The sequence below is a fragment of the Bufo gargarizans genome, chromosome 6, assembly GCF_014858855.1.
Source record: "Bufo gargarizans isolate SCDJY-AF-19 chromosome 6, ASM1485885v1, whole genome shotgun sequence".
In the NCBI taxonomy this organism is placed as follows: domain Eukaryota; kingdom Metazoa; phylum Chordata; class Amphibia; order Anura; family Bufonidae; genus Bufo; species Bufo gargarizans.
The window spans coordinates 262,651,142-262,677,394 of record NC_058085.1 but is presented as its reverse complement, the minus strand read 5'-3'; the positions used below and the strand labels follow the sequence as shown (position 1 = coordinate 262,677,394).

Sequence of the window (26,253 nt, the reverse complement as noted above, 5' to 3'; positions counted from 1 at the left end):
TACACTCATGACACACGTCAGATTCTCATTACTGTCACAATAACAAAGGAAAAAAGAAGTGAACTTTTTCAAGGCTGTGAGAGCTGTGAGCGCTGACCAGTCAGGAGACGGCTGCCAGAGAACGCCTTGATCCTGGGACTTGGCTATAGAAGAGATTACTCCTGCCAGGAAAACAGCCCTTTAATGAACTCAAAGTACTGGAGCACCTTGTGACGCTGCCTGGCCTCTCCCATTGGCTGGGGGTTGTATACAGGCAGCTGCTCCTGACACTACAGCTATATATATATGTTCCATAGCAAAATGCAGCCTCACAGCTACTCCACCAAGATCTATCAGCCCAACCAGCAATCCCCTGCACAATGGCTGCAAGAGTCAAAATGTGGATGATGATGAAGGCTAGGGGAATCAGTGTCCATCACAGCATCCCTAACCCCACTGTGACCTGTAACCTGAAAACCCAGGGGTTCCCTGTCCACCCACCACCCCCAGCCTCCTGCCCGCACTCCGTATCTGCACTGCCTGGCCCCACCAACTGGCCCATCCTAGGAAGCCTGGTGGACATCCTGAGGAAAGGAGGACTGAAGAGGCAACACCAAGCACTGGTAAATACTACAGAGAATATAATATCATATAATAAAGTGTAAAATAACCTGATGGATATAGCTATGCATTACAGTCAATGTAACGGAATATGTCATAACGATATAGAATCTATGCAGGATGATACACATAATGCAATGCAATCTAATATGATGCGATGAAGATAATACTTTATAGTAATACATTATTTTAAAATGTCATAAAATGAATGATACAATGCATATTCAGATGATATGATGTGATGTAATGTAATCTCTAATATTACAGTACATTATATTGCAATATTATATGACATTATCTTATACTACATTACATTATATTGTTACGTTATATTGTATTACATTCTCTTATGCTTCATTACATCATATTGCTACATTCTCTTATACAACATTACATCATAGTGTTAGATTATATTCTCCCACATTACATTATTGTATTATTTTATACTACATTTTCTTTCATTGCAGTATTACATTATTGCATTGTTGTACTACTTTCTATTATATTGTTAAATATTATTACATTACATTGTTACAATTTCCTGATTTTGTTATATCTATACAAGTTTCTGTTCTACGGGGAGAGGATGTAAGTTGCTGATCCTAGTGGCAGTGAAAGGGTGAAAAATCTAAGAAACCTAGCGTAGAGCTAATAACTATAGCATGAAAGATGAGAAGGAGGTGACAAAGAACAAGAAGAAAGAAGGAAAGAAAATGTGAAGGCAAAAGAAGAAGGAAACGATGAAGAATAGAAACGTAACAGAAGAAGAAAAGGGAGACGATGCTGGAGAACAAGAAGTAGGAAGGAATCAAGAAAGAAGAGGAAGAGATGAAGGTAAAAGAGGAAGAAAACAATGAAGAAAAGAAAATGTAATAGAAGAAGAAAAGGGAGACGATACTGGAGAACAAGAAGTAGGAAGGAATCAAGAAAGAAGAGGAAGAGATGAAGGTAAAAGAGGAAGGAAACAATGAAGAAGTAGTGGAAATGAAGAAAGGAAACAAGGAGAGTGAGAAAAGAAAGAAGAAAAAAGAAAAGATGCAGAAGAAGATGATGATAAAGGAAGATAAGAAGAGCAAAAAAACATTAAGAAAAATGATGAAAGGGAAGAAAAGGAGAGAAAAAGTCAAACGTAAAAATGAAGAAGAAAGTAAGGAAGACATAGCTTGTGTATGACAGCTCTTTACTAATCCCTCTTTCTTCTAGATTCCTCTGGTGGGGTCTTTGCCCCCTGTACACTGTGTCACTGCTGTGTCCAAGGGCTCATTCAGGCAAACGTAAGGGCTCTGTGCCTGTATTGCGGAAAGGAGGCACGGATCAGAATCGCTTCTGTGGTCTTTCGGGTTCGTGCCTCTGCACTGCAAAACAGAAGACCTGTCCTATTTTGGCCATATCTTGTGGATCAAGGACCCGTTCAAGGCAATGGGTCCGCAGTATGGAGTACAGTGGCGGTGCCCGTGCTTTGCAGAACGCTATTTGCGGTCCACAGCACAGGCACGAGCCCTAACATTCATCTGCATCACCTAACAACGAGGCTCCTGTCCCTCCAGGCTGGGTACCACAAGCAGTTTGGGAAGATATTCCGCATGAAGCTCGGTTCCTTTGACTCGGTCCACATCGGGGCCCCCTGCCTGCTGGAAGCTCTGTTCAGGGAAGAAAGTAATTATCCCAAGAGGCTGGAGATCAAGCCATGGAAGGCTTACAGAGACTACCGGGACGAAGCCTATGGACTCCTGATCCTGTAAGTCTTTGCGATAACAGAGAGTCCCATTAAGAGGTTATGTTACACCAGACACTATAGAGCACTAGGAGGATAAAACAATATTACAATATCGTGAACTTAGACTGGGACATTCAGGTATAAATGCAGGTATTCCAAATCACAGTCACAGAGGTCCAGGAATATAGGTATTCCTCCCTATTTTGCTTAAGGCTAGGTCTATACAACGACATTTGTCGCGCGGCAGATAAGACACAACTACACTGCAACATTTGTCGCGCAACATTTTTATAATGGCAGTCTATAGTGTCGCACTGCGACATACTGCGATGCGACAGTCCCAGAAAAATCAATCTCGAATGCCATTATAAGAATTGTCGCGCGACATTGGTGCAACAAAATGTTGCGCGACAAATGTCGTCGTGTAGACCTAGCCTTATAATGGGTCCAACTGCTATTCAGGAGACCCGGAAAGCTGGGTGACCATTCCTGTCAGAGCTGTAATAGAAGCATAATTCCTTATCACCCAGCTTTCCCGGAGTTAGCAGCTGAGTTCCTAAAAGCAGAGGATTGTTTGGCTTTAGGGGGAAATATGATTGGGCTGAATGGATCACCACCCTCATCATCCTGATCCTGTGTCTATTACCTGCACGTGATCAGACTAGCCACATTGTGACAAGCATTCAGCTGTGTGAGCATGAGAAGGTCAGGACCAGATTTCCGCTGTGATGAGGTTGTGTCCTGTGGGATCAGTGGGACTGAATAGAACATGTCCCATTTTGATGCCTTAAAGGGAGTCTTTCACCCCGATTTTGGACCATTATCTACAGTAATACGTGAGTAGCCCTGCAGATATGGAGCCTATATCACTATTTAGTATTTTCCTACTGCCCCCCGTTCCTCCATTGTCAGTACTCAAAGCTGCACTGAAATACACAGTCTACACTGCTGTACAGTCCTGACAGTGCGTTTTATCACAGCTCTGCGCTGACAGCAGGGGACAGGGGGCATAGGAATATAAAAAATAGTGATCTGAGCTCCTTATCTGCAGGGCTACGAATGCATTACTGTAGATCATGGTCCAAAATCGGGGTCACAGATTCCCTTTAAATTAGGGATCAGCAACCTCTGGGACTCCAGCTGTGGTGAAACTACAACCCCCAGCATGTAAACCTGTTAGGCTGTCTCACAACTAACATGGAAGTGAATGGAACATACTGGGAGCTGTAGTTTCAAAAAAAGCTAGAGGCTGCTGATCCCTGCCTTAAAGGCGTATTCCAGTTAGGTGAAGTTATCGCCTACCTGTGCACCTGGCTATCTCTGGAACTCCCATAGAAATGAATGGAGCTGCTGCGAGCATGCCCAACCGGCCAATCCGTTCACTTCAGGGGGTACGGGGTCTCCATTCTTGTGATTGCTGGGGGTTCCTGCGGTAGGTTTTCCCCCCCACCCCCCCACCACCAATCTAGCAGTTATCCGTTAACCTGCGCATAGGAAATAACTTTGCATAATTGGAATATGCCTTTGAATGGAAGCATTAGACGTAACGCATTTGTATGTTGTTCTAGGTCTGTGGCATGTCTGTGTCATAAACATGTCATCCAGGGGTCTCGCAGTCTACTGGACCCTGACCTAGGTCTGTGGCATGTCTGTATCATAGACATGTCATCCAGGGGTCTCGCAGTCTACTGGACCCTGACCTAGGTCTGTGGCATGTCTGTGTTATAGACATGTCATGCAGGGGTCTCACAGTCTACTGGCCCCTGACCTAGGTCTGTGGCATGTCTGTGTTATAGACATGTCATGCAGGGGTCTCACAGTCTACTGGCCCCTGACCTAGGTCTGTGGCATGTCTGTGTCATAGACATGTCATCCAGGGGTCTCGCAGTCTACTGGTCCCTGACCTAGGTCTGTGGCATGTCTGTGTCACTAACATGTCATCCAGGGGTCTCGCAGTCTACTGGACCCTGACCTAGGTCTGTGGCATGTCTGTGTCATAAACATGTCATCCAGGGGTCTCCCAGTCTACTGGTCCCTGACCTGGGTCTGTGGCATGTCTGTGTCACAGACATGTCATCCAGGGGTCTCGCAGTCTACTGGACCCTGACCTAGGTCTGTGGCATGTCTGTGTCATAGGCATGTCACCCAGGGGTCTCACAGTCTACTGGACCCTGACCTAGGTCTGTGGCATGTCTGTGTCATAAACATGTCATCCAGGGGTCTCGCAGTCTACTGGACCCTGACCTGGGTCTGTGGCATGTCTGTGTCATAAACATGTCATCCAGGGGTCTCGCAGTCTACTGGCCCCTGACCTAGGTCTGTGGCATGTCTGTGTCATAGACATGTCACCCAGGGGTCTCCCAGTCTACTGGACCCTGACCTAGGTCTGTGGCATGTCTGTGTCATAAACATGTCATCCAGGGGTCTCGCAGTCTACTGGACCCTGACCTGGGTCTGTGGCATGTCTGTGTCATAAACATGTCATCCAGGGGTCTCGCAGTCTACTGGCCCCTGACCTAGGTCTGTGGCATGTGGCTAGTATGGAGGTGGTTGGTCCTCTGTGCTCCTCAGTTCCACATCGGGGAGATCTTTATGAGTCTGGATAAACTGTGTGCAGACGATGCCTCATATTTTCCCAGTTAGTCATGAAATACATGAATAAAATGAATTATAGCCTCTGTGGGTACAGGAAAACTAAATCTATCGAAACACAGACGGGATGAATGGCACAGACATAATATTACTATAACTGTCTCGTGAATCCCTCAGATGACGTCTTTTATTTGCAGAAGACTCATTAGAGGATTCTCTTGGAAGCTAAACACGTCAACAGCACAATTCTCCTTTCAGTCCTGATAGTTTGCTACAATGTGTCAGTTCAGTTATCAGTCTGAAGTCCAGGCTGCTTACCTCACAGCGGATTATATAGGCTGGGTACAACTGTTACAAATCCTCAGCTGTGAGAAGCATTGGCTCAGGACCGGTTTTCATCCTCCAGCTGAAAATGAGAATGCTCCCATTTACTGACAACAAGCAGAGATCTTGAAAATGAGGAGGATTCAAAACAAAGTATATTAAAAAGTTGCAGAACTTCACTATAAAACGATGATTCCTCATCTACATAAAAACCAGTCCTCATGCACATGGCCGCGTCCATATCTCGGTCTGCACAGAACCAGTTAGAAGATGGATAGGGTCCATATGCATCCTGTATTTTTCTCACTCCCATTAAGGTGTGCGCACCGTGGTCGTGCTGAGGCCCGCAAAATGCAGGCCGCAATGCACAAGCACAGTCCATGGATGGGTCCGCAATCCGGCCGTTCCGCAAAACGATAGGACATGTTCTATCTTTTTGCGGAATGGAAGTACAGGACGAAACCTCACGGAAGCACTCCGTAGTGCTTCCGTAGGGTTCCGTTCCGTGCTTCCGTTCTGCACCATTCCACATCTCCGGATTTGCGGACCCATTGAAGTGAATGGGTTCGCATCCGTGATGCGGAATGCCCACGGAACGGCACCCGTGTATTGCGGATCCGCAAATGCGGTTCGCAATACGGCAACGGGGCGCACACGCCCGTGGGACAGAGGCCTAATAGAAAGGACATTTTTCATCCACAAAATACGGACAGGAATGGGCCCGCAACTGAAATGTGCGGATTGGGCACACGGATCTGCATAAAAAATGGTTGTGCGCATGTCTCCATAGAAAGGGATGGTTCAGTGTACTATCTGTAAGAAAAAGGATAGCAGACTGAAGAAGATACGGTCGTGTGAACGATCCCTATAGGGTAGGCTATCCGTAAAGTGCCCATATTGACTGGGATTAGGGGATGTCATTGTGTTGTCTGGGGTCCAGTGTAAATCTCCATTTCCTCTCCATCTAGAGAAGGTAAAGACTGGCAGAGGGTCCGCAGCGCCTTCCAGCAAAAACTGATGAAGCCGTCAGAAGTTGGGAAATTAGACATGAAAATCAACGAGGTAAAAATTCACGCAACTTGACCCCCCAACAAGACAAAGTGTGACCCTTTCCCCCACTGCATGACTGTCTAGCTGGGCTGTAATGCAGTCACAGTGGTTGTCCTCCAGCTTTCCTGCACAACAGCAATTTGGTAAATTAAGGTTCATCACTGGATACCTAGGCTGATTGGGAAGCTGTGGTAGTGGCCGCATTGCTGGTCACTCAGCTTTCCCAGAGTCAGATACAGCTAAGAAGCCCTACGAACACTGATAACATGCTGGTCATACAATAAGGCATCATGAGCTGAAATCTCCCTCCGTTCTCTCTAGGTCATGGAGGATTTTATCCAGAGACTTGACAGCGTCTGTACAGAGGAAGGAAGGATCGCTGATTTGTATTGTGAGCTGAACAAGTGGTCGCTTGAGAGTGAGTCACATATGTTACATGTATACATGTATGTACACATCAATAGTGCATGCATTCCCCTGCTTCTGACTGACACAATTATTATACATCTATATGGTATATCTCTACATATCACATGTATATTATATATCTATGCATTATATTGTACATCTATGTCACATGTATAATATATATCTATACAGAATATTATATTATATATCTAGATATCACATGGTATATATCTACCCATTATATTGTGCATCTATGTCACATGTATAATATATATCTATACAGAATATTATTATTAAATATCTATATATATATCACATGATTATTATAAATCTACCCATTATATTGTACATCTATGTCACATGTATATTATATATCTATACAGTATATTATATATCACATGATTATGATCTATACATATTGTACATCTGTCACAGCTATATTATATATCTATACATTATGTAACATGTCTATAGATCACATAATTATTATATATCTATACATTATATTATACATCTATGTCACATGTCTATTATATATCAATACAGTATATTATATATCACATGATTATTATATATCTATACATTATATTGTACATCTATGTCACATCTATATTATATATCTATACAGAATATTATACATCTATGCAGCATATTATATCCCTACATACCATATGTATATTTATATAGCTATACATTATATTGTACATTTGTCACATGTCTATTATATATCTCTACAAAATTTTATGTATATCACATTTATTCCCCTGTTGCTCATTGATTCCTGATTAACCCTTGCTGCTCTTTCAGGTATCTGCCTTGTCCTCTATGAAAAGAGATTTGGATTTTTACAGCCCAATCTCGGAGAGGAGGCTCTGGACTTCATCACAGCCATAAAAACCGTAAGTTGTGTATCCCCCAGTTATACTAGCCTCCAGGGAGAATAATATGAGTATTTAACCAGACAGGGGGCAATTACCCTAGGTAAGGGGCTCCAAACTCTGAAATACTGTATATATTATGGGACAGTGGTTCTCTATACATGTTTACAGATCTCCTAAATGACATCAGAACCTACCTGTTATTTGTGAGGACATCACAGCACAACCTCTATGCAGCTATTATATATAACAGTCCACATAGAAGTTTCACGCTTGCCTGTATGTTATTTTTGGTTTAAACTACTTTTATTGCAATAAGTTACAGTACATTACAATGTAAGTGCATCGTATGCAAGTGCAAAGAGCTCAAAACAATGGCCAAAAAACAGTTGCATGGATAAAATAAAAGAATAATATGGTGAGCAACCTAGTTATAGTCAAGGCATCCTACAAATGCAGGCGCCCAACCAATGTTATGAATCGTAATGTAGAACACACCTAGGCAACACCAAACAAAAGGAGAGAAAGGAAGGAGGTATGGGGACAAAACTTGGATCGCTCCGAGGAGTACTGCCATGTTCTAAGACAGGGATCAGCAAACTCCAGCACTTCAGCTGTTTAGAAACTACAACTCCCAGAATGCTTCATTCACTTTTGTGGGAATTAAAAGAACAGCCAAGCATGTTTGCATGCTGGGAGTTGTAGTTTCACAGCAGCTGGAGTGCCGAAGGTTGCTGATCCCAGGTCTCGGACTAGGACTGGTGGCGACCAGAAAGTGATGGGACACTTATTTAATGCTAAATAATGAGGCACCAGAGACAAACAAAAAAGGCAGTAACAAGGAAAATATAAAAAAAATAAAAAGTAAGAAAAACTATGGGAAGCCTGCTAGCATAGACCAGAATTGTGGTGCTAGCCACTATACAGACAGAGACAGAACGTTTATAAATCAAGTCAGGGATAACATCTGCAGGTACTGTTTTAAAGCTTACATTCTCAGCTTTAAAACAAGACCTGGTGGCTATACAGTCTGGGATAAAGCAGGTGAAAGCAGCTACTCTTCAGCTGGCTATAATCTCAGCCAATGTGAAGAAAGGGATGAGGGGAACATACTGACAGGCTGTAGTGGGAGAAGAAGCTACAATTTTCCATGGGAAGAGGTACCGCTTGTAACCGAACCCGAGTTTCGGAAATGTTTTTTTACAGTACGAATTAATTTATGAAGTTATTATGTGAAGTTTCGCGAAACTTCACGAAGCAATAACTTCGGCTCATCGGAGCCAATACATTCTTTGGAACAAATTTGTATGCTAATCGACTTTGGATGTTTGATCTGAAGTCGATTCGCTCATCTCTGATTATAATGTTTTTATTCACTCACAATTGCCCCAGCTGTAAACCTGTTGTTATCTATGGCAGATGATGAGCACATTTGGGTTGATGATGGTGACGCCGGTGGAATTTCATAGAAGCTTAAACACAAAGATTTGGAAAGATCACACCGAGGCCTGGGACAGTATCTTCAAAACAGGTGCGTTTATAGATCAGTCTAACATATTTCATCAAACATTAGATTTTGAAGTTGTAGTGCTCTGCGGTGCTTTGACCCTGTATCACACATGAGAGGATTAGATACAGTGGTTCAGCAGTCAGTATCACACATGATAGGATTTGAAACTGCAGCTCATTAGAAAGTATCACACATAAGAGGTTTAGATACTCTATCTCAGCAGACAGGATCACCCAGAATAGGCTTGGATACAGTGGCTCAGCAGACAGTATCACACATAATAGGCTTAGATTCAGGCTTAGCAGACAGTATCACACATGATAGGCTTAGATTCAGGCTCAGCAGACAGTATCACACATGATAGGCTTAGATTCAGGCTTAGCAGACAGTATCACACATGATAGGCTTAGATTCAGGCTCAGCAGACAGTATCACAAATGCCAGGCACATAATAAGTTGTTTAAAGTTTGTCGCTAAGTTGTGGATTCCACCATGACCTTTACCGCCGGTCTCACTCTTCTTGCAGCCAAGTGTCACATAGACAGGAGACTGACGAAGCTGTCCTCTAAGGACAATGAAGATTTCCTCTGCACCATCTACAAGGACAGCAAACTCACCAAGAAGGAGATGTACGCCACCATCACTGAGATGTTGATAGGAGCTGTGGAGACAGTATGAAGGATTTACTCACCTCCATTATAGAAGTGATAGAACACCCAGTGTTTTGGAACAGATGCACTTTATATAAACTAGGATGGAAAGTCTCTATTAGGCCTCCTGCACACAACCGTTTTTTTCCCCCGTTTACTGGCCGTTTTTTGCGTTCCGTATACGGTCTGTATACGGAACCATTCATTTCAATGGTTCTGCAAAAACTCTGTATGCATTCAGTTTCCGTATTTCCGTTTTTACGTTCCGTTTAAAGATAGAACATGTCCTATTATTGCCCGCAAATCCCGTTCCGTGGCTCCATTCAAGTCAATGGGTCCGCAAAAAAAGAACACATACGGAAATGCATCCGTATGTCTTCCGTTTCCGTTCCGTTTTTTGCGGTACCATCTATTGAAAATGTTATGCCCAGCCCAATTTTATCTATGTAATTACTGTATACTGTATATGCCATACGGAAAAACGGAACAGAAACACAACGGAAACAAAAAACGGAACAACGGATCCGTGAAAAACGGACCGCAAAACACTCAAATAGCCATACGGTCGTGTGCAGGATGCCTTAAAGTGAGACCCAAGAGTTAAAAAGTCACATGACTCACACACATCACATGACACGCTATTTACTGACAGATAGCAGAGCAACCCCTGTCCAGTGATAATGACAACCTGCACCGCACCTGACACTATTGGCCTATGGGGAGCTTTAGGTGAAGGAGAGTTGCAGTATCCCAGACCTGGGGGTATCTGCAATTGCTGTGTTTTATATGTAATGTATTGTATGTTCATGGTTTGCTTATTTATTTTATGCACTTACACAGCGCTGACATATTCAGCAGTGCCTTACAGATATTTGCATCACGCTGTTCCCAATGGGGCTCACAATCTAAGTTCCCGGTATGCCTTTAGAGTGTGGGAGGAAACCAGAGGCAAACCCATGCAAGCATGGGGAGAACATGGTTATACTATTTATTCCAGCAGGGGAGGTAATGGTTGGCAATGGTTGACAGAAACAGGCCTAACCACCCTGTTCCTTCCCCTTTGGTAAGAGCGGGCTGGGCTGGACCTGCTTCCTGCCAGGAGGAGGAGTTCCAGTCTAGAGAGAGGAGATGGAAAGTTCCTGCTCAGATAGTGGGGGACTGAGGAAGCATATGTCAGAGCTCCCACTCCCTGGAACCATATCTTATTCCGCTGTGAGGGAGACTCAGGAATCAGTTATTCTTTTCCTATTAATCCTGCCTTAAGACAACACTTGAGAGACAAGACAGCAGACTGATAAGCAAAATTCTGCTTTAAAGACACTGCTGCAAGGTGAGGGACTACAGCTCTGACACCACCACCTATCTAAACCATCGCTAGGCCAGACTACTATTAAGCCTGTACTACAGTGGATACCTAAATCCACAAGTACCTGCTAGTGCCCACCTATTGCCATCCAATCAACCACCATACCTCTTTATCTAGTGCTAGAGAAACTGCACTTTACACTTACTACTGCCGGATGTGCCTCAAGTTATATTTTGCACTAAGTAAAGAGAGACTTTTATACATTTACTTCTAGCCTGATTCTTTAAACTATCGTTTTACTGCACCGATCCCCAGGGAGCCACGGTCTGAGGGAGTACGCTGTGACACAACATTATCACCAGGACCACTACCACTCCCATCCTCTGCACCAGCTGCTCAAGGGCTCCCTGCAGAGTTTCTGCCCCCTTCTTGTGATGTCACCACATGATAGGATCATTTTCCCTCATTGCATAGTTTGCTTAATTAATCTACACAAAAGAACATGAATTAAATGGCATTATTCTTGTTTTTCTTGCAGACCGCTAACAGTTTACTCTGGGCCATATTTAATATTTCCCGCCATCCGACTATTCAAAGAAAACTTTATGACGAGATTCAGAGCATCTTATCCCCAGACCAAGTGCCAACAGCGGAAGACATCAGGAATATGCCATATCTGAAGGCGTGCTTAAAGGAATCCATGAGGTACGACAGGCAACTCACTTTTCTCATTACAGTAGTTCTTACACTTCAGTCACATCCAAAGCTGCATTCAGAACTCTAGTGGCTGCTACTGGAAACCCATCAGCAATGTGCTCCTTGTTATAAATGTCTATTTTACAACCTCTATTCGTACACTGATGCAATCAATGACAATGTCAATTTTATGTCTCTTTAAGGATAAGCCCTTCTGTTCCATTCACAACCCGCACTCTGGATAAAGAGACTGTCCTGGGAGAATATGTTTTACCCAAAGGAGTGAGTTTTCTTATTCATTTACCACGTCCATGATGAAGTTGCATGTCCTGATGCGGTTTCATTTCACTGACAACAAGCAGAGATCTTGAGAACCACAAAGAATTGATACAGAAAGTACACTAGAAGACTTTTCATCATAAAATGATTACATTGTTTGCAGAAAGTTGACCAGCATTTTCAACCACGTACAGGATTAGGCCGAATGTACACGGCCGTGTTCCGCGGCGGAGAGCGGTCCGTGGTACGCTCCTGCTCTGAACAAGAATCCAGCCCGGCATACCACGGACCGCTCTCGGCCGCGGAACATGGACGTGTGCATTCTGCCTTAAAGGGCTTCTGTCACCCCACAAAAGTATTTTTTTGGGGGGGGGGGGCTAGTTAAATTCCTTATACTGCGATATATATGAAAATATAATGGTGTTACTTACTTTCCTTCAGCAGTTTCTTCTAAAAACGAACTTTTATAATATGTAAATTAGGTCTCTACCAGCAAGTAGGGCGTCTACTTGCTGGTAGCCGCCGCAAAAAAAACGCCCCGTCCTGTTGATTGACAGGGCCAGCCGTGATCTCCTCCTCCTGCCGGCCCTGTCAGCATTTCAAAAATCGCGCGTCTGTGTTCATTCGGCGCAGGTACTCTGAGATGAGGACACACTGTCCAGCACTCCCTCAGTGCGCCTGCCCCGATGACATCTTCTCTTTCGGTGATGTCATCGGCGCAGGCGCACTGACGGAGTGCTGAGGAGGCAAGCCTCCTCATCTCAGAGCGCCTGCGCCGAATGAACACAGGCGCGCGATTTTTGACCTAATTTACATATTATAAAAGTTCGTTTTTAGAAGAAACTGCTGAAGGAAAGTAAGTAAGAGCATTATATTTTCATATATCGCAGTATAAGGAATTTAACTAGCCCCCCCAAAAAATGACTTTAGTGGGGTGACAGAAGCCCTATAGTCCCTATAGCAGCTCCAGAACGAGTCTCTGACATCTCACGATGCAGAGCTTCTATAGCCAGGATCCATTGGCACATGAAAACACCACTTGGTAGATCAGGTTGGCAAAGACCTTGGGTAAATGATCAGCAGAGGAGGGAAATGTTATGTAACAATCAGTTTAGATAAAGGGAGATATGTTTTTGCTGCATCTAGCTGATATCACTCAACCGCACCCCTGTCTATCACCCCACTAGGGGCGTAGCTATAGGGCGTGCAGAGGACCAGGCCCAGGATCCTGAGGGGGCCCAAAGACCCTTGTGGTGCATTAGAAGACACTGGTATTACATAAAGTGCACGTCGGTCAAGTTACACCTCTGGCTGGAGAGAAGGGGTTAGGTCAGGAATTTGGCATGGGGGAAAAGGTGCCGTTTCAATTTTTCCTCAGGCAGCACGAAGGTGATGTGCTTCCTTGCCCCTGGCCACAAAGCACTGAGGGAAGGGGGGCCCTGGGAGACTGAACCAGGGCCCATGAGGCTTTAGCTACGCCCCTGCACCCCACATACTGCACCCTCCTATCAACCTGAATACTACAGTGCACTATACTATCACCCACTTCATTATACTGACTGCACCCATCCTGTCACTGTGCATACAACATTGTAAACATCCTATCACCTAGATTTTTCTTCATGCTCATCCTGATCTCCCTGGTTCACAAACATAATGTCCTGACAGCGAAACTGTTGTTGTCCCCTCACACAGACCGTCCTGACCATCAACAACCACGTGCTAGGATCCAGTGAAGAATGTTTTGATGACTGGAGTGAGTTTCGCCCGGAGAGGTGGCTACAGGAGAAGAACACAATCAACCCTTTTGCTTATGTCCCGTTTGGTATCGGGAAGAGGATGTGCATCGGCCGACGCCTGGCAGAACTGCAGCTGCAGCTTAGTCTCTGCTGGGTGAGTGTCCCCTGTGCTCCAGAATACAAAGTGCCAGTGTCCCTCAAAGTTTTATTATCCCAGATTCCAAGTGTCATTGTCCTGTACCCCAAATATCAGTGTGTCATTGTCCTGTACCCCAAGTGTCAGTGTCATCGTCCTGTACCCCAAATGTCAGTGTGTCATCGTTCTGTACCCCAAGTGTCAGTGTCATCATCCTGTACCCCAAATGTCAGTGTGTCATCGTTCTGTACCCCAAGTGTCAGTGTCATCGTCCTGTACCCCAAATGTCAGTGTGTAATCGTTCTGTACCCCAAGTGTCAGTGTCATCGTCCTGTACCCCAAGTGTCAGTGTCATCGTCCTGTACCCCAAATGTCAGTGTGTCATCGTTCTGTACCCCAAGTGTCAGTGTCATCGTCCTGTACCCCAAGTGTCAGTGTGTCATTGTCCTGTACCCCAGGTGTCAGTGTGTCATTGTCCTGTACCCCAAATGTCAGTGTGTCATCGTTCTGTACCCCAAGTGTCAGTGTCATTGTCCTGTACTCCAAGTGTCAGTGTGTCATTGTCCTGTACCCCAAATATCAGTGTGTCATTGTAATGTACTACAAGTGTCAGTGTGTCATTGTCCTGTACCCCAAGTGTCAATGTGTCATCTTCCTGTACCCCAAGTGTCAGTGTGTCATTGTCCTGTACCCCAAGTGTCAGTGTCTCATTGTAATGTACCCCAAGTGTCAGTGTGTCATTGTCCTGTACCCCAAGTGTCAGTGTGTCATTGTCCTGTACCTCAAGTGTCAGTGTGTCATTGTCCTGTACCCCAAGTGTCAATGTCTCATTGTAATGTACTCCAAGTGTCAGTGTGTCATTGTCCTGTACCCCAAGTGTCAGTGTGTCATTGTCCTGTACCCCAAGTGTCAGTATGTCATTGTCCAGTACCCCACGTGTCAGTGTGTCATTGTCCTGTACCCCAAGTGTCAGTGTGTCACTGTCCAGTACCCCAAGTGTCCGTGTGTCATTGTCATGTACCCCAAGTGTCAGTGTGTCATTGTCATGGACCCCAAGTGTCAGTGTGTCATTGTCATGGACCCCAAGTGTCAGGGTGTCATTGTCCTGTACCCCAAGTGTAGGTGTGTCATTGTCCTGTACCCCAAGTGTAAGTGTGTCATTGTCCTGTACCCCAAGTGTCAGTGTGTCATTGTCCTGTACCCCAAGTGTCAGTGTGTCATTGTACTGCACCCCAAGTGTCAGTGTGTCATTGTCCTGTACCCCAAGTATCAGTGTCATTGTCCTGTACCCCAAGTGTCAGTGTCTCATTGTAATGTACCCCAAGTGTCAGTGTGTCATTGTCCTGTACCCCAAGTGTCAGTGTGTCATTGTCCTGTACCCCAAGTGTCAGTGTGTCATTGTCCTGTACCCCAAGTGTCAGTGTGTCATTGTCCTGTACCCCAAGTGTCAATGTCTCATTGTAATGTACTCCAAGTGTCAGTGTGTCATTGTCCTGTACCCCAAGTGTCAGTGTGTCATTGTCCTGTACCCCAAGTGTTAGTATGTCATTGTCCAGTACCCCAAGTGTCAGTGTGTCATAGTCCTGTACCCCAAGTGTCAGTGTGTCACTGTCCAGTACCCCAAGTGTCCGTGTGTCATTGTCATGTACCCCAAGTGTAAGTGTGTCATTGTCCTGTACCCCAAGTGTCAGTATGTCATTGTCATGGACCCCAAGTGTCAGGGTGTCATTGTCCTGTACCCCAAGTGTAGGTGTGTCATTGTCCTGTACCCCAAGTGTAAGTGTGTCATTGTCATGGACCCCAAGTGTCAGTGTGTCATTGTACTGCACCCCAAGTGTCAGTGTGTCATTGTCCTGTACCCCAAGTATCAGTGTCATTGTCCTGTACTCCAAGTGTCAGTGTGTCATTGTCCTGTACTCCAAGTGTCAGTGTGTCATTGTCCTGTACCCCAAGTATCAGTGTCATTGTCCTGTACTCCAAGTGTCAGTGTGTCATTGTTCTGTACTCCAAGTGTCAGTGTGTCATTGTCCTGTACCCCAAGTATCAGTGTCATTGTCCTGTACTCTAAGTGTCAGTGTGTCATTGTTCTGTACTCCAAGTGTCAGTGTGTCATTGTCCTGTACTCCAAGTGTCAGTGTGTCATTGTTCTGTACTCCAAGTGTCAGTGTGTCATTGTCCTGTACCCCAAATGTCAGTGTGACATTGTCTTGTTTTCCAGTAACAATATGTAATTGTGCATTTGCAGTGACATATAGTGATTGTTCGTAACAATAATCCTCGGTGAGGTACACAGAAAAGCAGTACAAATTTCTCTTTTGTCCTGGACTCCAGGCTTATAGCTCTTACCCAGGCCCCATGAACACAACCGTATCTGTTTTGCAGTCCACAAATCGCAAAACATGGATCCCGGCCGTGTGCATGCCACTGTTTTTTTTAACAAACTCCTGTAGAAATTTCCTATTCTTGTCCCTACAATGGACAAGTATAGAAGATGTTGTATCTTTTTTGTGGGGCCGCAGAACGGACGTGCGGATGCGGACAGCACACAGTGTATTGTCCACATCTTTTGTGTCCCCATTGAAATAAATCGGGACCAAGCATACGGTGGTGTGCATGAGCCCATACGCTGATACATTGTAAGGCCTCATGCACACGACCGTGCAGTTTTTTGCAGTCCGCAAAACGGACAAGAATAGGACATGCTATATTTCTTTTGCGGGGCCTCGGAACGGAGCAACGTATGCGGACAGCAAACGGAGTGCTGTTCCGCATCTTTTGCGGCCCCATTGAAGTAAATGGGTCCGCAGCCGAGCCGCAAAAACTGCGGCTCGGATGCCGACCCAAAAAACGGTTGTGTGCTTGAGGCCTAACACTCATGGTCAGGTTTTCAACCTCTTAACATTTGTTTCACTGACAGCAATCAAAGATCCTGGAAATGGGGATACTTTGAAACACAATGGGGGCTATTTACAAAGACAGGGGTTTTCAGCTGGTCTTTGTTTCCCCCCTGCGCTGGAGGAGAAAACTCCTAATTTATGACAAGGCTTAGACCATACGCCTGGACTAAAGACTACTTCAGCCCCTGACTTTTATTCCTGTTTCCAGGTACAGTCCTGATCAAAAGTTTAAGACCACTTTAAAAATGGCAAAAAATCTTATTTAGCCTGGCTGGATCTTAACAAGGTTCCAAGTAGAGCTTCAACATGCAACAAGAAGAAATGGGAGTGAGACAAGACATTTTTTGAGCATTAAATTTAATGAAAACAACGAATAAACTCAATTTTTCCACTGAAGGAAAAAGCACCCCAGACCATTATGGAGCCCCCTCCACTATAGTGCGTAGAAAACATTTCAGGTGGGATCTGCTTGTCATGCCAGTAAAGTTGGAAACCATCAGGACCATCAAGGTCACATTTTTTCTCATCAGAGAATAAAACTTTTTTCCCCCTTTGAATGTCCCATGTTTGGTGCTCTCTTGCAAAGTCCAAACGAGCAGTTCTGTGGCGTTCAAGGAGACGAGGTCTTTGAAGACATTTTTTGTTTTTGAAGCCCTTCAGTCTCAGATGCCGTCTGATGGTTATAGGGCTGCAGTCAGCACCAGTAAGGGCCTTAATTTGGGTCAAGGATCGTCCAGTGTCTTGACGGACAGCCAATTGGATCCTCCGGCTCAGTGCTGGTGAATTTTTTTGGGGTCTTCCACTTGACTTTTTTGTTCCATAACCCTCAGGATCATTTAAGAATGACTGTCTTACTGCGTCCCACCTCAGCAGCGATGGCACGCTGTGAAGACCCTGCTTATGCAGTTCAACAACCCGACCACGTTCAAAAAGGGAGAGTTGTTTTGCCTTTGCCATCACAACGTGTGACTACCTGACAGAAAGTGACAATGAATCCACATCTTTGCACAGATTTGGCCTTTTAAAGGCATGTGGTCCTAAAATTTTGATCAGCTGAAAAACAGCCTGTTTCAGATTAATTGTTATTTTCATTAAATTGAATGCCCCAAAAATGTTTTGTCTCACTCCCATTTCTTCTTGTTGCATGTTGAAGCTCTACTTGGAACCTTGTTAAGATCCAGCCATGCTAAATATGATTTTTTGCCATTTTTGAAGTGGTCTTAAACTTTTGAACAGGACTGTATAAAAGACAGTAAGTATGTCAGGCCTGATGTTCCAATCTCCGTTACTCCCTTGCTACTCCCAAGTGGCAAGCACAGTGCAAAAACGCCTATGCAACAAAATATTGTCTCACGGGGTCTTGTGGCTTTTTTGACCCCCAAAGTCTATAAACAAGCAGTTTTTATGATACAAAGATTCAGCTTCAGTGACATAAGACTGTACCGGCCCTTTAATTGAACGTCTGATATCTGTATTGCAGCTTGTTAGGAGGTACAATATTGTAGCCACTGATGATAAACCCGTGGAGACATTTCACTCGGGGACACTGAAGCCCAGCAGAGATCTCCCCGTGGCGTTTCTCCAGAGATAGTAAGAGGTGAGTCTGCACTGAGTATTCGGGTGGTTTCACACCATACTTTTGTCAGGAAAAAAAAAGATGCTGCAGTTTTCTTTCAGGAGTGGATCCAAAAATATGGAAAAGTATAAAGGTAATATATCTCGACTCCTTTTTATCCACTTACATCTGGCTCAAAAAACCTGCATAAAAGCTGCAGCCGCGTTCCTACCCCCAGGCCCCCCACCCCAAAAAAATAAAATGCTGTGTTTTGAAACCCCCCCCCCATCCTTTATAGAAAGAAACAGCTATGAGATCACTTGCTCAGGCAATTAAAGGGATATAGTGCAAGAAACTTTGTGATCCCGATTTTATGTAAGATGAAGTAACATTTCTGACTCATCCTTGGAGTTATAAACCCTCAGATTAGAAGAGCTTCCTGGAAGCCCTGAACTGGCAAAGGATGGGACGGCGCTCTCAGTGATCGAATACGTAAATCTTATCAAGGACTTGGAATAATGGGAAATTTCTGATAAAGAAAATCTGTGGCATTAGGCCAATAAATACTCAGGTTAGGGCAGATTCGCATTTGCGTTAGGGTGTACCATTATAGGTTCCGTTTATAACGGAATTCATTAAACTGAAGCCTTCAAGAGGCATTCCGTTTTGATCCGTTATAATAGAAGTCTATGGGCAGCATAACGGATCTGTCTGGCTTCTATTATGCAGGATGGAAAACAAAGTCCTGTCGTTTTGCGTTCTGTCTTACGAATTCCATTATACTCCGTTGTAAACGGAACCTATGACGGAATACCCGAACACAAGTGCGAACCCACTCTTATCTCAACTTAAAGGGTCACTCCACTGAATATATGAAACTCATTACCCAGGTGATTGAACTTCATAACTATTTAATATAGGTAACATATTATCCCCGGCCCCGAGTAGCTGAGTGCGGCCTGTCCTTCAGAGCAAACACTCATAATGTTATACCTATGCATAGGGGCTCATGAACACGACCGTATGTACTTTGCAGTCCGCAAAAAAAAAGGATGACATCCGTGCGACTTACATCTGTATTTTTTTACGTTACATCTGTATTTTTTGTGGATCTATTGTAGCAAAACGGACAAGAAAAGGACACGTTCTATTTTTTTGCGGAACGGACTTGCGGACATAAGGATACAGAATGTACACTAAGTTATTTTCGTTTTTTAGGCTGCCTCCTTGAAATGAATGGTGTCGCATATGGGCCTAAAAAATAACAGAACGTACGCAGAACGTTCATGTGCATTAGCCCTAAAGGTAAAGGGTTATCGTCCAGCACTTTTTTGGCGCTGGCATATATATTGCTATGCAAAGTATGTGCCATTATGGATCTCTGAAAAGCTGGGTGACAACTCTTTTATAGCTTTACTAACCTTTTTTTAAAGGGGTTGTCTGCTGTTTTTTATTATATTGATGCCCTATCCTCAGGATAGGTCATCATTATAAAAAAGCAGACAACCCCTTTAAAGCCAATGTACCCTTGTAGCTGAATGCTACCTGTCCATCGGTAGTGATAGCTTTAAAGGGGTTGTCCGAGTTATATAAATACTTGGGTAACCCCCATAGATGGCCTAAAATAACAAATGAATGCATACTCACCTGTTTTGTCCTTTGCTTCTTCCTGCGCGGCTTTCCGGTCCTCCTGTTGCTCTTTCTTTTCTGGCTGCATTGGCGATGTTCTGTGCACACAGGTCACCACTGCAGCCAATCACTGGCCTCAGCAGAAACGTCCTGTGCATGGCTAGCGCCAGCGATTGGCTGCCACAGTGACTTGTGTATGATGACATCAGCAGTAGGAGAACTGGGGCACAGCACTCAAAGAAATGGCAGAGAAAACAGACGAGTATCCATTAATTTGTTATTTTAGGCTGTTTGCAGGGGTTGCATGACATTTTATGTAACTTGGGCAACCCCTTTAATTCCCAGATTATACATGCTGAAGGTAGCCTGATTGGCAGAGTTGTCACCCAGCTTTCCTAAGACCCATATGGAATATATGCAGATAAATATTCCATTCAGATTCTCTGGAAAGTTGGGTAACAACCCCACTTGAAACTTACTAACTCATGCTGGAAACCATCAAACCTTCATTAGAATGGAGAGCTGGATGCTTCCATACAGAGGACATCTAATGTTGAAACTCTCTAGATATCATAGAGCTCCCCTTCCAAATTAACCAAAAATGTAACAAGGATAAAAATGTAACAAAAATGAGCCAACAACAACCTTCATCGTCCTGTACACTTACTGACTACTTCCCTATCATCTCTCATTCACAGGTGTCTGTGTCTTCCCAGCTGTGAATGATGCACAAAGATGAACAAACTGATCAATACTGGTTCCTGCTGCTACACCCTCTGGCACCGGCATTTACTGACAGCACAGTCCACAATCCTTGAACCGCTCAGATAAGATGAGATGCAGTTATTTACGCTCAACCGTGCAGTCAAATCTATGAAATCTGCAAAGGTCAGGGTCATAACCGGCAGAATGTAGACCCGGGGATGGCGCACGGTGTATTTACAGAGCGTCTACATCCATATCTCATATTGTGCTATAAGTAGGTCAAGGTTTCATCCTTGATAAAAACGCAGCAAAACTCAAAATCTGCACATAGCAGCACAATTCTGAGGATCGGCGTGGCGGACAATTGCACTAAGAGTTGCTGGATGAGGAGTAAAACGTTTCATTTTTCTGTCTAAAGGAAAATTTTTGGTCCTGAAAAATCTAGATAACAAACATTAGGACCTTCATTTAAGGTCCCACCGTTATGTTGTAGTTCGTCATGTTGTATATATAGCACAGTATAGCTAGGTCGTTTGCCTTCCAGGAGTCTTGGAAAGCTGGGTATCATCCCAATAGCAGATTTAATAAAGGTCATATTAAATAGGCACATATGGGGTTATTTATTAAGACCCTGCCTCCTTTTTTTAGACCTGGCATGAGACGAAAAAAGTTGCAGATTCGACCGCAAATCCCTTAGTGACTGAGTCTGCAACTGATATGCGCCAATATATACTGATAATAAATGACCCCCATAAAGTCTGTGCAATGCCCATATTTCACCTATCAATAAGGTAGGGACCAGCTTGAGAACATGACTTTTTGCTACCAAAAAGTGCAAAGTGCCACACCACAAAGTGTCTATAGCCAGCCCTTTCCAAAATCAGAAGTTCCCCCATAAACCTTTCCCAACCCTCAAAGCCAAAAGGCACTGCAAGGGTCAGAGATGGATGGTCTCCCTTTGTTGAAGTCTAGAGAGGACCTCTCTTGCTCCTGGCTTCGACTTGGGCATCTACACCAGTGTCTATCAGGAGCCAAAGTCTAGGTCTTGACTCCACTCAAAGGGGGATCCAAAAGGGTTGCAGTGGGTGAGGAAACTAATAGCCAGACACACCCCCCTAGATCTTATAGCTTTGATTCAGAGAGTCTGCCTTTTGGCTAAGATCAAGTGTAGTATCTGTTGTGATCAGTACCTATGAGCGGAGATGCTGAGAGAGAATGTGTACACTAATGAACAGGTGGCATTAGCTTCTGGGTGCAGGTTGGCCAATCTGGCTATCTGTAGGTGATGCAGACCCTCTCTAAATTCATTACTCATGAGGGAGGCACAAAGTATCTCCTAACTAAAAGTGATGAGTCTGTACTGTATCTATTACCTTTGAATTGCCAAAAATTGCCACCTCCCTTTGACTTTAAAGTTTCTAAAATCTTCCCAAAAGTTGATCCTCATAACTTTTTTGAGTTCTGACTGATATCAGAACATGTAATATAGTTTTGGGGATATGTTGATGTTCTTGTACAATTGTTATTATAATCTCTAGTTAGATTATGGGCTGTATCTTTTTATTTCATGTTTGTGTTTTTATTTTTCAATAAAAGGTATCAAAACTGAAAGATCTGCCTGTTACTAAATGTCCTTTACGCCGGCCAATTTTACAGGCGATTGTCGGAAAGGAAACGTTCCTTCCCAACAATCGCCTACTCGTCAGCGAAGGAGACTTCTGCATTTGAATGCAGCAATCTCCTCCATGGTACGAGGAGGAGAGATTGCTATTGCCATTTATCGTCCTCATACAGACTTGTTGTTTGCCGGCAGCAGAGCGTGTTTAGACGGTAAGAGCTTCTGCTGGCAAACAATGATTTAGGTGCCTACACAAACAATCCAGTTACCCGATGAACGAGTGTTTTGCTTGTTCATCGGGTAATCGGCAGCACCTTTACACCACCAGATAATCACTAAAGATCCTATGAATGCTCGTTAGTGTCACAGCCAGGGAGAAAAAATAGCTTGTCTTCTCCCTGGCTGCAATTGGACGCCCTCTGAGAAAAGCTGCCGTCTCCTCCTCCCTGTACCTATTGTGCTATTGATTAGTATACAGGACGCCAAAACTGAGTGAGGGGCACAGCATCTCAACGGAGGAGTGGATCATCAAATAAAATACCAAGATGACCTCTCCTAATCGTAAGCTACAGTCAAAGGCTGTCCGGGCATGCTGGGAGTTGTAGTTTTGCAACAGCTGGAGGCACACTGGTTGGGAAACACTGGTCTAAGGTATTGATTTAATAAGATATAAGTGGTGAAGGGTCCTCTTTAAACCTTCAGGAGTGGGTTCTCCAAGTTTCCACAATGCTTCTCGGCAATTGGGCATTGTGCTATGGACTGAATGCCCTGGTCAATCCTGTAAAAACAGCATGAGTGGATCTTGTGTTTATAACTTATCTCTCACCCATGACCTTATTGGTGAAATTCATAGGCCAAGGACACAAAAACATAAAACTCTGTGCTCTCAGCGATTTATATATTTTTTCCACTGAATAAAACATGAAATGACTCCTGGAGTTTCAGGTGCAAAGATAAGATGATGGTGCAAGATAAGGCTGCGACTGTCATGTAGTAGCAGACTGTACGACACACAGTATGGAACAAGATACAACGCAGGATACAAACATTACAGTGGTATACCACAGCAACTCTACAACCGTATATACAAGATGGATAACCAGCTGCATAAATACTTTCATATACCAGAAGATGGCCAGATTATACCATCATGGTCCATATCATTATACATAGTAACATAGTTTATAAGGCTGAAAAAGACACCTGTCCATCCAGTTCAGCCTGTTATCCTGGAAGTTGTTCCAGAGGAAGGCAAAAAACCCCTGTGAGGTAGAAGCCAATTTTCCTCACTTTAGGTAAAAAAAATTCCTTCCCGACTCCAATCAAGCAATCAGAATAACTCCCTGGATCAACGACCCCTCTCTAGTAGCTATAGCCTGTAATATTATTACCCTCCAGAAATACATCCAGGCCCCTCTTGAACTCTTTTAGGGAACTCACCATCACCACCTCCTCAGGCAGAGAGTTCCATAGTCTGACGGCTCTTACCGTAGAAGATGTATAACTTATATCAGCTGTACATATATAATTATATATAGACCATGCCCAGGTTATACCAGCATGGTCCACATCACCATATACAGGAAGATGTATAATGTATACCAGCTGTACATATATAATTATATACAGAAGATACCCAGGTTATACCAGCATGGTCCATATCACTATATACAAGAAGATGTATAACGTATACCAGCTGTACATATATAATTATATACAGGAGATGCCCAGGTTATACCAGCATGGTCCATATCACTATACACAAGATGTATAACTTATACTAGGTGTACATATATAATTATATACAGGAGATGAACATATAAAATAATATACCAGAAGATGCCTAGGTCATACCAGCATGGTTTTGCAGAACTATTGATCCTTTTATACCAGCTGTATAGACTAGGTGACAGCGCTGAGTACAGATTCGCCCCCTCATAAGCCCTCAGTAGATCAGACTTGAATGTTACATGTCTGTGGTTTGTGGAGATTTCTGGGTGGTGAGAGAATGCCAGGAAATTTTCAGCTGACCAAAGCGAAAATACTGTTTACCAATGCACAGGTCCACATTCAATACAGCACAAAGGGGAAAAACAAAGTTAAAGTTTGCATGACCCAAGATACACAGCTCAGTAGTAACACAGCATGGTGGGACTTGTAGTGACACAGATATACCCAGTCCCTTACTCCATCATGTGTCTTGAACAATTTTTTTAGAAGCTGCTTGCATATTGTCGGAAGGAAGAGGAGATCAGCAAAGTCTGGAGGATAATCTAATTTAAAATTCACACTTACACTAGATTACACTAGCCTCCTTCAGACGTGTCCTGAGGAAGAGACTTTCTACTGTATAATACAGAAAAAAATAGCACATAGCAGAACTATGAAGATAAACACGAGAAACTAACACAATTTACAAGCTATAGAGATATGAAGCTCCTCATGGGTGGGAAAAAAAGAGGAGGAGGAGCCTAAGAAGGGGAGGGAAGGGGAAGAATCAAAGAAGAAATGGGTGAGGACAGATAGATATGAGACAGATAGATAGATAGATAGTGTAGATAGATACACTGGCTCAGCTGACAGTATCACACATGATCTGCCTAGACACATAGGCTCAACAGACAGTATCACACATAAAAGGCTTAGATACTGCTGATCAGCAGACAGTATCAAACACGATAAGCTTAGATACATAGCTCAGCAGACAGTATCACACATGATATACTTACATACTGCAGCTCAGCAGACAGTCTCATATATGATAGGCTCAGATACACAGCTCAGCAGACAGTATCACACATGACATGATTAGATACAGTAGCACAGCAGACTGTATCACACATGACATGATTAGATACAGTAGCACAGCAGACAGTATCACACATGACATGATTAGATACAGTAGCACAGCAGACAGTATCACACATGACATGATTAGATACAGTAGTTCAGCAGACAGTATCACACATGATATGATTAGATACAGCAGTTCAGCAGACAGTATCACACATTTTAGGCTTAGATACACCGATTTGGCAGAGTTACACATGATCGGCTTAGATAAAGCGGTTTAGCAGACAGAATTACACATTATATGCGTAGATACATCGATTTAGCAGACAGTTTCACACACGATAGGCTTAGATATACCAGTTTAGCAGACAGTCTAATACACAATAGGCTTAGATACACCGCTTTAGTGGACAGTATCACACATGACATGATTACATACAGCAGTTCAGCAGACAGTATCACACATGTTAGACTTAGATATACCAGTTTAGCAGACAGAGTTACACATGATAGGTTTAGATAGACCGGTTTAGCAGACAGTCTCACTAACGATAGGCTTAGATACACTGCTTTAGCAGACAGTCTCACTAACGATAGGCTTAGATACACTGGCTCCACAGTATATAGTTGGAGGTTGCTACAGATGTGCTGGATGACTAAACGCTGCGGCTTGGATCTCCCCCAAGCTCTGAGTCACTGTAACATTATAGGATTGTAGAGGTCATGATAAGAAAGCAGGACGGTTTAGGGAAAGGTGAGGGGGTTCATTACACCATGTTGTACCTGAGTAAGATGTTAGGCATCTGCCACTCCCTTCTGTGTATCCCATCCCGTGCCCCCCTTCCCTCACCATTGTCCTCACATCTCACCGCACTCATGACCCCACTCATCACTGATGGTGTTGATGTTCATTCAGGACATGTTAAAAATAGCCCCATTCACAGAAGTATCTCCACTGAGTCAATCATTTATATCCCATCAATGATCTGGTCAAAACTGTAACTGGCCCCTTAACCATTTATCACTATTTAACTGCCCTGTAACTGGTCGTGCGTCACATAGTCTATTCTTAGCCACAGGTTCACTGATCTCGTGCAATCGCTAATCAGTCGGTTTTATTTTCTGCAAATCCCATTAATAAACCTCTCCCAGCCACAGCGTATCCGGACCC

At 43.8% G+C, this 26,253-nt stretch overlaps 1 protein-coding gene across 1 annotated transcript; it reads left to right on the top strand.

Annotated features, from left to right (window-relative positions):
* Positions 1–219: 219 nt before the first annotated feature.
* Positions 220–22,282, top strand: LOC122940429 (1,25-dihydroxyvitamin D(3) 24-hydroxylase, mitochondrial). The gene is made up of 12 exons (XM_044297105.1): positions 220–602; positions 2,148–2,338; positions 6,202–6,295; positions 6,605–6,701; positions 7,499–7,590; positions 8,989–9,100; positions 9,606–9,751; positions 11,574–11,740; positions 11,935–12,013; positions 13,706–13,903; positions 18,263–18,379; positions 20,665–22,282. The coding sequence occupies exons 1-11, from the start codon at positions 360–362 to the stop codon at positions 18,371–18,373; spliced, it is 1,530 nt and encodes a 509-aa protein (XP_044153040.1). The 5' UTR covers positions 220–359; the 3' UTR covers positions 18,374–18,379; positions 20,665–22,282.
* The last annotated feature ends 3,971 nt before the right edge of the window (positions 22,283–26,253 follow it).

What these genes read in the sequence shown, in the direction of transcription:
- LOC122940429 (XM_044297105.1), top strand. Translation starts at nt 360, where the DNA reads ATGGCTGCAAGAGTCAAAATGTGGATGATGATGAAGGCTAGGGGAATC. An exon ending in AATATGTTTTACCCAAAGGA is followed by an intron (nt 12,014 to 13,705) that starts GTGAGTTTTCTT and finishes CCCCTCACACAG; the next exon opens with ACCGTCCTGACCATCAACAA. An exon ending in TGCAGCTTAGTCTCTGCTGG is followed by an intron (nt 13,904 to 18,262) that starts GTGAGTGTCCCC and finishes TCTGTATTGCAG; the next exon opens with CTTGTTAGGAGGTACAATAT.